We start from the raw sequence: 13,424 nt of genomic DNA, 5'->3' as shown, positions 1-13,424 counted from the left end.
ATCTTAGTTTCACGTTCCACTCATGAGCCATGAGCAGCTGAGTATAGTTCTGCTTACTGCAACTCCTCTCTTTCAACATATTTCTAAAAAAATTTCAAAATCTACATTCTGACTTGTCTTGTTTTTACATTAATGCAAATTAAAAACCATCCAATTTTAATTTTTATTCAAATGCAATACAGCTACTATAAGTATCTTTCTTTATTCCTGAAAATTATTACAAGTACAGAATGGGAAAAAATACTCACCTGGTTACATGTGTCTGCTAAAGAATGTATGGCTTCTGAAAACATACTTGCAGAACCCGTGTAAACCCAAGCAAGTAGCTTAAAGAAAAAATTCAACCCATTTCTGAAAACAAGAGAAGAAAAAAGCTAAAGAACAACAGAATATTTGGTGTTTAATATTTTCAACAAAACCACAAATGCTGTATGCATTACCTGCCAGAAAGTGGTAAACCCAAATATCAGTTTAATCATTAGAGACCTGTACAGATAGACAATGCATACAGATTTTCTGCATGGTTACTGTTAAAAACACCCTTTCAGCTAAACATGATAAGGTGTTGAGTTTATCTGAAGGTACATTTCAGTTGTGCAGCTCACACCTGTTGAGATGGCACAACAGGCACTCAGCTGGTATTTTATTTCACCCCTACAAATTCCAAAGTTGTGAGGGAATTTTATATCCTAGAAATCTAATTCTTATTTGAACCTTAGCCACACTAGGGTTTTCAGATGTTGGGCCCAGCAAAATCAATCTGTTAATGATGTTAAATATGTTGGTGATAGGACAGAAAGATGAAGAATGCTACACAGGAAATAATTACAAAAAACATAGTGGGTCTACAGAGCCATTAAGGCTATTCGGTGTTCCATGTTTGACTAGATATTCACATGAATAACACAATACAAAAAAGTCAGTTTTAAAACAAATTCAGCACTGTATTTGAAAATAATAAGCCCTATGAAAGCCTAAATTCTGCTGAAGAAATACCACAGCAGAGAAAAAAATAATCCAAACCCAGCAGATTCTGAGAAGGCAGCTAAAATACTCTGAACAGGTTTGAAACGAAGTTATCTTTTACACCAGTGACCACCAATTCAGAAAGTATTTTCTCTGTTGTACTGCACTGAACTGACTGATTTAGCTACCTCATTTCTATCTGCATAGACCTGAAAGTAGGAAACTGAACAGAACACAGATCAAATCTACTAAAGGCTGAAAGATTTATTGTAAAGTTTTGGACATTGTGCCAAGAAATACTAAAACCAAAAAAAAACAAAACCCCATGATTCATTAGATAAAATTCTATACAACTGTTTATAACTGTAAGTTATAAACAAAGTCCACTTAGGAGGCAGACATTCACCAGCAAAACGAAGGGAGGATTGTTGAAACAGTACATATCTTCCTTCCTGTCAGAAGACCTGTCAATTTTAGCGTAAAGTCTAAATTTAGTTGGTAACTTTAAAATATACCGATACGTAAACAAAATCAGCATTTCTTTGAAAAGAAATACACAAATGCAAAAGTAGATCAAAATCAATTATACAAATCAAGTTTCCCAACTTCACAATTTCAGTTATAATTGCAACAAATTCAAATAAACCTATTCTGACGGAACTGTAAACTTGAAAAAATTAAAGGGCATTAATACTTGCATTTGCAGATCTATCATTCCAAATTTGTTTCAAAGATAACCATCTCATAACTCCAAGATGAATATGTGGTACATGAAATACAGAGAATTGAGAAATATATATAGGGAATTGTGCCATCATGTGACTGCCCATTTTTTATACTCTTATCTCACAGCATATATCTTATCACATTAGCCATGATGATCTCACAGCATAAGATACTGATCTAGACAGACCTGGTGTGATTAACCATCTCTGTCTAGGTACATGAAATATTTAGACTTTTGAAGAAACAACAGTAAAAAAATAAATGTCAGAATTTAAAAAAAAAAAACCAAACTGAAATTATTCAGATCCATTATGAAGCTATGGAAAAGAAATCTTCTATTTAGGCCTTGGATTTGATAAATAAACACACTTATTTCCAAAGAAGTGGTAACATTACTAACATCCTTCGCCACCAGTATTTTTAAAAAACTATTATATGCCGTGCAAACTTTGTACTGCTTAAAAGGTAAAGCACTAGTGTGACAGTGAAATCACTTCAACAACACCAGACTCTGAAGAATGTTTTGCTAGTAACAGATTTGATAAAAAACATTACCCTCCTGTATTTCTATAACAGAGCTACAGAGTTCCCCCTCACACACCGAATTCTATTCACAGCATAGAGCATTCCAGTGCAGCTGGTCTATACTTTCACACACAGATTCACAACACAACTCTGCTTTCAATTGAACCACATTTCATCCTCACTGGGGAAGGCTGAAGTTTGTTAAAAGTCTACCAAATCATTCCAACTGAAGAAGTTAAGACAGATTGGGTTTTCTTGACACAAAGCCAGAAACCATTAAAAAGAAGACCAAGACCACCAACAAAGGAGCACTGATGGCGGCCTTGACTTAAACCTCTGAAAAGTCATCAGGTATTTGAGGGCCAAGAGTCACTTGAACTTCTAAAAAAGCTCCACAAAAAGGTGTCTGAGCAACACAACAGTCTCTACAAACATCTGCTGGCCTGGCTGCCAGGCATTCATGTATAAAAATACCTAATCATCCAAAAGGTATTTTTGCTATGTTTATAGCAATGCCCTACCTACAAAGCAAGAGGACGGGTCTATTTTCTCTATATCATTATAAGAAACAGAAAGAGGTAGAAATGATCACAACACCCCCTCTTTTTTTTCCATTAGAAACATCTGTACTAGCAATTCTTACATGTTTTTAACTTAGAAGGCTCTGAACAGTTACTAGTAGAATACTCAATAAAGTGGGAGGTTTTCAGTCAAGCGAGCTTTGAATTTTAACTCCCTAAGTAAAAGAATATAGTTTTGTAGGACCTTAAAAAGTTACTTCCTGCTCAAATTAGTTTTGTTTCCTGTGCCAAAACAAGCATTTTCCTCTGTTAGTATTTTGCTTTCTTATATCAACAGTGCCTTAGCAAATAAATAGCTTTGATAAAAATAATTTATTTTAAAACTATAAGGTTTCATGGCAAATAAGTTTTAGTCATCATTTCCTGAGAGAAATTTAACACACTTCTCCCTATTTCATGCCAGATAGTCTCTGTGAACATTTGCTTTACATTAGTTTGTTTCATTCAAACTTTTAAAACATGTGAAAGGGAAAAAGCTTCTAAAATATCTCTTTTTCAATTAGAGAAGAAAGGAGTTAAATAACAGCATAAAGAGAAAAGTGAATTCTTTTCTGTTGGTTATGCAGAAGACTGTTTCAAATGTATGAAAATCTTCCTCTCAAGAAGGAACAAGAAAAAAAGGACAACTTTACTGTCCCTTCATGTCCTTCAAAATTTTACTTTAATAAACTTTAATCTCAAAAAAAACTGCTCTTTTCGCATCAGACATTTATTCAATACCTGATCTGTATATATATTGATGAATGTATTCACATGAACTCTCCCATCAACAATGAACAAACAAATCTATTAACTTCAGTTACAGACATACAGATACCTTTATCTTAAATACACACACTGTTCCTATTTCCAGGATAATAAAAATAAATTGCTTTATACTTGCATAAACAAAATATTTTTTTTACTTACATGCAAATAGCTACCATTACCACCTTCCCTGGTCCCTTGAAAAACATAGTTGCTGTACTGGAGCGTGGCTACATAAAGAAATAACAGATTATTAAACAACTAAATCTTGACCTCATGAGACACCTACCACACAAATTATTAAATAAAAAACTTTGCAATGCCCTGTATTGCAGAAGTGAAGCTACAATCCTTGAAGACAACTAATTCTCTACTGAATGTTCAGTCAAACTGCAGTTGGGTCATATATTTCAACAGATGGACGGCTATAAAACAAACAACCAGCAAAGTCTCCAGCAGAGGCCACTGCAGCCATAAGGCCAGGCACCAGCTGTGCAGCAGAACAATTATGAAATCATTCCACACAGCAGAGCACCAGGATCTCAGGCATGTATCTGCTTAAGCAAAGCAGAAGGGCCAGTAGTGCATAGCCAAAAGTATTAATCTTTTGGGGTCCTTTCTTTAAGAAACTTATTTAATTTCTTTAAATTAACAATATATTTGCTATAGATATTAATAGGTTATACATGAAATCACAAGTATAGCTACAATTTTGATAAGAAGCCAACCGGAAAAAAAAAACTTACTGGTGGTTTACACTGTGGCAGTAGGAACCCGTCTAAACTGTCATCATAACATTTACTACTGCATTACAATCAGAGATGGATCTGGTATATTACAATGCAAATAAATGTTCCTATAATATTCAGTTAGTTAAGCTTATGCAACCATTACACAAATTTTCCTCCAACAAGTGTCATAGTACATGTCATGACACTTTTCTAGCCAAAAACTTGTAAGCATCCTTACCTTAGTATTTCCAAAGAACTCCCTGTATTCCCACAACAGCCTTTGGTTTCTAAATAGATCTGCAATATAAAATTATCATCAAAAATATGTACTAGTAACCAGTAGTTTCAGGAATTTAAGTCTACTTTTTTTATGCAGCAGCCAACTTCTAATAAGAGCTACATGATCTATCTTAAGTGTAAAAAAATTTCTCCTTTGGTATTGTTAATCAGAAACACACATTGTTATACACTCATGCAAAATGCCAAATACAATGTTATGATCCTATACACTGTTGTCATTTATACCAACAAAGGATGATGCACAGAAGGAAAAAAACTCAGAATACACTTCACCAAATTCAGGCATTTTATTTATATCCAATAATTATTTTGCAGGTCAATAAAAATTTTGAAGCTACCGACTGCACTCTCAGTACAAACACATACAGATAGTTTAACAGGTGCCTGCAGTTCTAATCTTTTTACTGGAAGGGTGTTCCTATGGCACAACTGTTTTAAAGAAATTGAAAGGACCTCTAATTTTAAGGCGTACAACTTCACTAAGTACCTTGAAGCAGCATTGCCTCTCCTGTGATTTTAACTGACTAGACAGATCCAAATACATTAAAAAGTACTGATTTGACTGTATCTGTTATTGGTAATACCAGCACGGGTAAAAACAATAATATTAAGTAAAAAAAGACAATTTGGGGGTATTTCTCCCCTTCTGAAACACAAAGGCAAGTTGAATTCATTTTAGAGGAAAAATAAATAAGTAATGGTATGGTATAGAGATTTGGATCATTTTTAAGTATTTTCAAAATTCTAAATCAGAAAAAAAATGCAAACTCACTGAAAATGTAAACTATCATCTAAAAATTGAAAGTCCCCCAAAAGAGTATGACTATAGATCTCAACTGAAGGTATATTCTTGCTATAGCACAAAGATGATAAATTGTAAGATAGTAACAGACTGTATCTGCATAGATCATAACATGTTATTCTAACATTATTCTATAAAACCTAATAAGCAATTGCTAATTCCCAATGTAGATGTTCTCAGGGAAATAACACACTATCTGGTGGATTTCCAACAATCATACTTTGTTGTTTACATTTCAAGTTATTTGAAAACTCTGTACTCACTTTCTCTGTACTTGATCTCTGCCTCTTTACGCCGTTTTCTTTCTCTGGCAAGAGCCTCTGGACTACCCCAAACTTCAAGAGACCTGAATGAAATAAAAGTAACATAACAATGGTCCTCTTCATGCAACTTTTTTTTCAGTTTGACTACATTAAAAATGCCTTTCCTAAAGCAGAACAAAGTACTCTTTCTGATAAGAACCCCCGCAGACTACAGTACACAATAAAAAGCTCAGCAAGAGGGGGCTGAATACAAGCACAAAAACATACCCTCCAATTTTATATAATATAATTACATAACAATGTAATTATTACAATAATTAGGATACAAAATCTGTTCATATAGAAAATAGAAAACATTATTTCCCTTTCACATTGCACACCTAACTTTTGAAATTTTTTTTCCTCTCTCTCTCTCATTTAATCCATTTTAAATAATTCAAACATTTTCCTTCATAAAAATGCTCTTACTTTGCCTCTACATCTGATCTCAGGTATACGGTGAAAGTCTCAGTGTCATCATGGGGACTTCGTCGTTTAATTTTCCTCAGCTGGTCTAAATCACTAAACAAAGTGGACGAAGAGTTTAGTGCAGGAAAAGGTTCATATTATTCTAATTTGACTTTTATATCTGGGTGATGTTCCACAATTTTGATATTATTAATCTGCTATGCACAAAAAGTGAAGTTGTTAACTTCTGTCAAAGAGAACATATATACCACATGAAGCAAGTGATCTCCATGATACTACTGAAAACCATTGTGCTTTTCACATCATGTCCACACACCATGAAATACTATACACTGAAGACAAAGTAATAACATTAAATAATAAAACATCCAATAAATTATCTGCATGTAACTGATAATGTGCATGTGCTAGACAAGAGGGTTAATGAATTAGCATCTCTAAACAGGCGTCAGAAGTCATGTGACAAGAAAAGTTAGGAAATTTAACCCCAAAACCTACACACACAGCACAAGCTGCAAAAGGCTGAAGGTAACAAAGCTACTACGGGAAACAAATTAATTTCCTGTGCTGGCTAACACATTAGGTCATCTACACTGAAAAGCATTAAGGATTTTTTTTTTTAAATACAACAGAAGATCTAACTTTTAGCCCCACAAATTATCTAGTCCTTTTTTCTTTTTTTTTTTCTTTATTCTTATCCCTTTTGGTCAATCCAGCAAAACTTTAACTAGTTATGATAAATATAATGCAGAGGACCAACCATTATTTGTCACTGTATCCTTGGCAAAGATAACTATAGTGACACACAGTATAAGTAAAAAATGGGGAGGAACAGCAACAGCACAAAAGTTATAAACAAAGCTGCTACCCCTTTAGATTTAATATGGGTCACATACATAACATGCATGAAATCCGACAGACACCTCACCTAAAACAATACTCAGTAAGACCTGCTGGCAGGTATGGCATGTAGTAAAAGGCAGTAAACATGAATCAAGTAACAATAGTTAGGTTACAGCAAACCAAATTATATTTTATTCCAAATTACAGACCTCACGTAACATGAAGTTTCCACTGATCTTTTAGAGATGTTCACATCAAAACATCATGACCCCAAAATGCTGAATCGAGTTATTTGACATCCCTCCCATAAAGCTGCTCTAGGAGTTGGTCTCCCCCCAATTAGATTTATGGTCATATAAGTACAAATAAATTACTTTACGAAGCAACTATCGAAACATGCAAATTCAATGCAGGCTCCTAATCCACTGTAACACTAAGTAAAAAAGAACTAACTTCAGCCACTTAAAATTATGTATACCACAAAAACGCTTAGAAAAAGTTGCCATGCCAAATCACTCTACAATCACAATTACTTTTGTTGCACATATGAACAAATATTCAGAATTTAAATTTCAACTCAAACTCATCATACCCATCATACCTGGACTTAAGACAAAACTCATTTATTGCTCTGACTCCAGTGATGAAGTTATTTTGGGTGTATTTTGGTCCATACTCTCTTTTTTTAAGGACTGCTTTCACTTAAAAACAGAAACAGATAAGCAAGTTAAATCATTCATGAAAACTACAGCAGAAACTTCAAAAACCAATTCAGTCTAGTCTCATACCTCGAAGGTGACATGTGAAAAGCAATGCTTGCCAGTGATACAGAAATCTACAGAGAAGAGAAAGGAATCTTCCTCATTGTGGAAATGAGTAAGAGTAGAATGATTTATCTCCAAAAATGCTACTTGTTCAGTTGTAGTTCAGGATGCTCAAGCATTCCACATACCTAACTGCCACTGTCAGCTACTTCTCCAACTTCAACGTCAGAGATGGTGCTTGGCTACAAAGGTAGCATTTAAATATGGCAATTTGGAAACCCCTGCTCTAGCAACTGAAATAGCAACAGATAGCTGCATTTCAATTTTTTCCAATACTTAACCAATTCCACCTTCTGCAAATCAGATTTTTGACCTTTGCAGACCATACAGAGAAATGAGACAGACTGTATATGTCATTGTTCTCAACTATTACTTTCAAAATTAGTACACTTACCATTGGGCATTTATAGCAAAAACATATATTCTTTATTTATACTTCTCTGTATGTCTAGAAGATGTACTTTTATCACATCAGATTTTCACACACAAAGAAAAGAATACCACATATATTTAGAAAAATTCTAAACAGAATTTTAAATTTATGCCATAACTTCATCTTATTTTCAAATGTAAGTCACTATACACTCACATCTATTAAAAACATTATGCTTATTGGAAGAAGAGTTATGTTTTCTGACGGATATAACATCACAGAACACAACTGAAAACAAAAAGCTCAAATTCTACCCATGAGAAGACTTTAGAGCATGCACGAACTTCCTGCATATCACAGGACTGATATGATTTCTCTAGGTAGTCCAGAACTACTACCTATGTCACAGGATAGTTAGAGAAAGATACTGCTTCTAAAGACTTTGAGAAAAGACAATGTAGAACTCCAGGAAAAAATACTATTGAGTTTTGAAACCTTACTGGCAAAATGTATTGCTTGACACTCAACAATGCACTAACAGTACAGGTATTAATATTTATCATAATAATCTGATTTCTCTCATCCAGTTTGAACTTGAACAATTTTTTAAGTACCTGAGTAATCACATTCATCCCACAATGCTCCTGAGTGAAAAGTGACAAAAAAAAAAAAAAACTTTGAGATTTCCTAAAAACAGTCCCTCATTTACTAAGGTTAGAACAGGGTGAAAATATTTAATCAAGAATGCTTCCTATCTTTTCTTATTTAAAACAAATACATACCCAAATCGTATTAACCTTACTAAAAAGTAACTTGTGAATTTATCAAACACTTATTAACCCATCTTTCAGAAACAAAGGTAAATTTCACTAAGATAAATTACTATAATTGTACATTGCAGAATATCTCAATAATCCTACTCCTAAATTCAAATAACTGCATAAAACTCACAATAAATGTGGGGGGAAAAAATCCATTTGGTATTTCCAAGAGAAAGACAAAGCTCAATAAAAGATGATGTAAATAAAACACTTAGAAAAGCACAGTTTTTTAAGATCCTTTAAAATGTAATGGTCTTAATAACATTTGGATCAGAGCACCATCTTAAGATTAGAATTCCACTTCCTAGGCATTATCAAAATCCTTAACCTAAATGTTGTTCCTTGTGCATCTATAATCTACAGAAGGAAAACTCTTCTTACTAAAAGATGTATCTATTTTCACAACAATTTCACAGTAATTTCTTCTTGTCTACCTTGTATTATCCCCCTGCATGCAACTACGTGACAATAAACCTAAAGAAATAGACATAAAGCACGTAGACAAAAGTGCACAGAAAATATACATAGACACTGATAATGTTAGGAAAAACTATTATTATTTGATGTTTCTTTAAATTTGAGAAAGACAGGGAGGACTTTGGAAGGACTTTCGATACACAAAAGCAAGTTTTAATAGCATAATTCTTACAACATAAGAATAGAAACTATCGAAATAAAGATGGAATGAAATCAAGTTATGACAAATTAAAAACATGAAAGTTATGTTCTTATTTTACCCACTTACATTTTTAAACAATGTAACTGAAGACAAAAGTATATATTTTTGCTTGTATTGGGTTTGCATGGCAAGGTTTGGTAGTGAGGGGTTGCATGGGTGGCTTCTGTGAGAAGCCGCCAAAGCTGCCACTGTGTCTGACAGATCCAATGCCAGCTGGCTCCAGGACAGATCTGCCCCTGACCAAGGCTGAGCCCATCAGCAACAGTGGTAACACCTCTGGGATAATGCATTTAACAAGGGGAAAAATACCATTGGGCACAATGGCAACTCCAGCCAAGAGAGAGGAGTGAGAACATGTGAGAGAAACAGCTCTGCAGACACCAAGGTCAGTGCAGAAGGAAGGGGTGTTCCAGGTGCCAGAGCAGAGGTTCCTCTGCAGCCCATGGTGAAGAACCACAATGAGAGAGGCTGTGTCCCCAATAGAAGACGTAACACTGGAGCAGTGGATGCCCAAAGGAAGCTGTGACCCTGTGGGAAGCCCACACTGGAGCAGGCTCCTAGCAGGACCTGTGGCCCCACGCAGAGGGAAGTCCACACTGGAACAGGTTTGCTGGCAGGATTTGTGACCCCAGGGGGCCCCACGTTGGAGCAGCCTGTTCCTGAAGGACTGCACCCCATGGAAGAGGGACCAACACTGCAGCAGCTGATTAAGAACTGCGGTCTGTGGGAAGGACTCAAGATGGAGAAGTTCATGGAGGACTGTCTCCCATGGAGGGACCCCACATTGGAGCAGGGGAAGAATGTGAGGAGTCCTTCTCCTGAGGAGGAAGGAGCAGCAGAGACAATGCGTTATGAACTATGCCCAGCTCCCAGTCCCCATCCCCCTGCACTACTGGGGGTGAAAAGGTAGAGAAACTTGGGAGTAAGATTAATTCCTGGGAAGGAGGGAAGGACTGCAGGAAGGTGTTTTAAGATCTAGTTTTCATTTCTCACTACTGTACTCTGATTTGACTGGCAATAATTTAAACTAACTTTCCCCAAGTCAAATCTGTTTTGCCTGTGACAGCACTTGGTAAGTGATCTCTCCCTGTCCTTATCTCAAGCCATGAGCCTTTCATATATTTTCTCTCCCCTGTCCAGCTGCAGAGGAGAGTGATAGATCAGTTTGGGCTGCAGTCTGGCGTCCAGCCCGTGTCAAACCCACCACATTACTACAGACACAAACAGGAATATTACAGGACTCAGATTAGGCATTTCCTGTGGTCAAAATATATTTAGAAGCAACACTGATTAGATTAACTCAGTACTAAGAAAGAACAGACGAAGACTTAGAACAAGGAACAGGGGAAGATCAAGTATTCAGCTTAGCCACATTAAGTCTGAGATGGTGAATGGACATGCCTAAAAACATGCAAGGAGAACAGACCATGATAACAGATGAGAAAATAAATTAGTCTTTTCCTGATAAACTCTGAGCTTAAATGAAACAATTAAAAACAAACACAGAAGAGTGAGTAATTAGAAGGAATACTCCTATATTTGATTTTTCAGGAACCCTTTTTAAACAAATGGGTATCAAACAAATCTGACATACAAATGTGTTTTAAAAATGTTATTCACATAACTTCTTTACCCAATTGAAAAAGAACCACAGTTTCCTTACATGCTTTTTTGACTACTAGTAAACAGCAGCAAAGCTTCAATGCAGTAAACATTTCTTTACCTTTTACTTGAATTGGCTGTTTAGGTGAAGACTGCTTTTGACCTGCATTGGTTGTATCTTGTCCTGTAAAATAAAAGTAAAGATCACTGTAAATATGGAAGTAAAGACTTTCATTGACATAACAACATAAGAATATATCTTAATATTGCTTTTCACCCTGACCATTAAAATATATTTGGTAGATTTCCAACATTTAAAACTCTCAAAAGACAGAAACAGTAAAAAAAAAAAAAAATTAGACATTTAATACAGCATTGATCAATAGACTCCTAGCAGCTTGAAGAAGAGCACCAACTTCCAACATACTTCAGAAAGTATTCTGAATTTAAAAAAAATATTTTAACAGTGTACTTATAGTTTGGGACAAGCTTTTATAGCTTATGGCTGTATATCAGAGCGTCTCAAAGCATTCAAGCTGGGATTCAATTTTAAGGGACTGAAGCTTCTTCATTTACAAAAAGTAAGCTCCTTAAAATAGAGAATATTTAAACTAAAATCCACAACTCCTCTGTAACAAGATGGAGCTAGAATGAAAAAGTATTTTAGCTGGTTTTGAAACTTGCGGATATGATTCCATAAAAAAAAAAACAATAAAATATAATTTACAGTGGTTAATTTAATCTTAATATTTGGAAAATTATAAAATCCAGTAATTTCAGTGAGATTTCTATTTAGAAACCAGAAGTACTACTTGAAAACACAAACAAATATTGCATCCTTGTCTCATATATCTTGACACAGCTTTCAGAACAAAATTATTATAATTCTAACACATCAAACCAACATATCCACTCTTTTGTGCCCTACCGCTCTCTAACACTGGAGGTTTGCCACTCATCCATAATCATTAACAAAATTAAAAATTACATCACTGAAAGTGATATAATAAAAAAATAAAGATTTTTCAAGCAGGTTAGTGTTAATTAATGTGATATTCCTAGCTTAACATGCTACTCAAAGTACTCAAAGATCAAATATTCTTGAAGGTTGGACTACATAACTATCTTTCCATCAAGGAAATTAGTTAATGCCCTAACAGCAATTGAGGACTAACCCTAATAACAATTAAAATATACTTTCTTGGAAAAATAACACATATAAATTCATGCAGCTGATCTTGTTACACAACAAATAAGGCTGCACCATAAATAAATAGCATTCTTTAAACAGTCATCTCTATTGGTTACTGTTTGACTTGAAAACAAAACTAAAAAATCCCTTTGTTGTTCCTTTACTTTCTTTTCTTACCTGGTTTAAAACACCAGACAGCTGATGTATGAAAAAAGTTTCCACTAAGACTGTTTAGGAAAAACTGAGTGGCATCGTCTTTTCAAAAAAATGTGTACAACCATTTATATCATTAAAACAAATATCACAAACACCATTTAACAAAAGATCAGGTCACAAGATTTCAGAGGGGGAAAAAAGAGGTACAAAATTATTAAGATTTATATCTATGTACATCAAGTACCCTTTTGAAGACTACCTCAGCTTATAGACTAAACAAAATCATAGTGCATCACTGAGAAAAAAAGATACGGAACACCTCAATTCACAGTCACTGTTTTTCAGACAAGTAGAGATTGATATGATAGAACCTTCAAAAGTGAACAACATTTAAGATTCACTTTTGTACTTCCAAACATGAGAAATGTAATACTCTTACCTGGCTACAGTTACTAGCTTTTAAAGACTGTTGCAAGCCTCAGGAATTTACAAGTTACTAAAGAAGGAAGGAATATCTGCTACCCTGACAATGAAGAGAAGGAAATTTTCTTTAGAAGACCACTTGGTTGAAGACAAAAGCACAAAGAAAGATAGCTCTCATTTTAAAAAGCATCTGTTATCTCTTAAGCACAGTAGTCTTCCAAGCCTGTATCTGTGCAGTCCTACAGTTAATAAGCATCAAAAATAGAGGATGCTATGATGGAGCAAGGACAATACAGTTCTGAATTTCACAAGCACCTATCAAGCACAAGATTGACAACTGAACTGAACAGCAAGGAGGGCCAGGTTATGTACAATGTATCAAATGTTTAATGTGAACAATGC

General features: G+C 34.8%; 1 protein-coding gene across 3 annotated transcripts in view; it reads right to left on the bottom strand.

Moving 5' to 3' along the window:
* Nucleotides 1-13,424, bottom strand: part of SLC30A9 (solute carrier family 30 member 9) — a 34,301-nt gene that overhangs the window by 18,221 nt on the left and 2,656 nt on the right. For all 3 annotated transcript variants that reach the window (XM_051790026.1, XM_051790029.1, XM_051790028.1), the window contains exons 3-9: nt 11,373-11,435; nt 7,554-7,653; nt 6,110-6,202; nt 5,642-5,724; nt 4,515-4,573; nt 3,708-3,775; nt 249-351 (exon numbers count right to left, since the gene is read on the bottom strand). In XM_051790026.1, the coding sequence (XP_051645986.1) occupies nt 249-351; nt 3,708-3,775; nt 4,515-4,573; nt 5,642-5,724; nt 6,110-6,202; nt 7,554-7,653; nt 11,373-11,435 (569 nt within the window). The remainder of the gene's footprint in view (nt 1-248; nt 352-3,707; nt 3,776-4,514; nt 4,574-5,641; nt 5,725-6,109; nt 6,203-7,553; nt 7,654-11,372; nt 11,436-13,424) is intronic.

This window comes from Manacus candei, unplaced genomic scaffold (genome assembly GCF_025592945.1).
Source record: "Manacus candei isolate 608988 ecotype Guabito, Panama unplaced genomic scaffold, ASM2559294v1 h1tg000028l, whole genome shotgun sequence".
NCBI classification, from domain to species: Eukaryota; Metazoa; Chordata; class Aves; order Passeriformes; family Pipridae; genus Manacus; species Manacus candei.
Note: the sequence above shows the minus strand (reverse complement) of the source record. Positions and strands in the feature narration are given on the sequence as shown.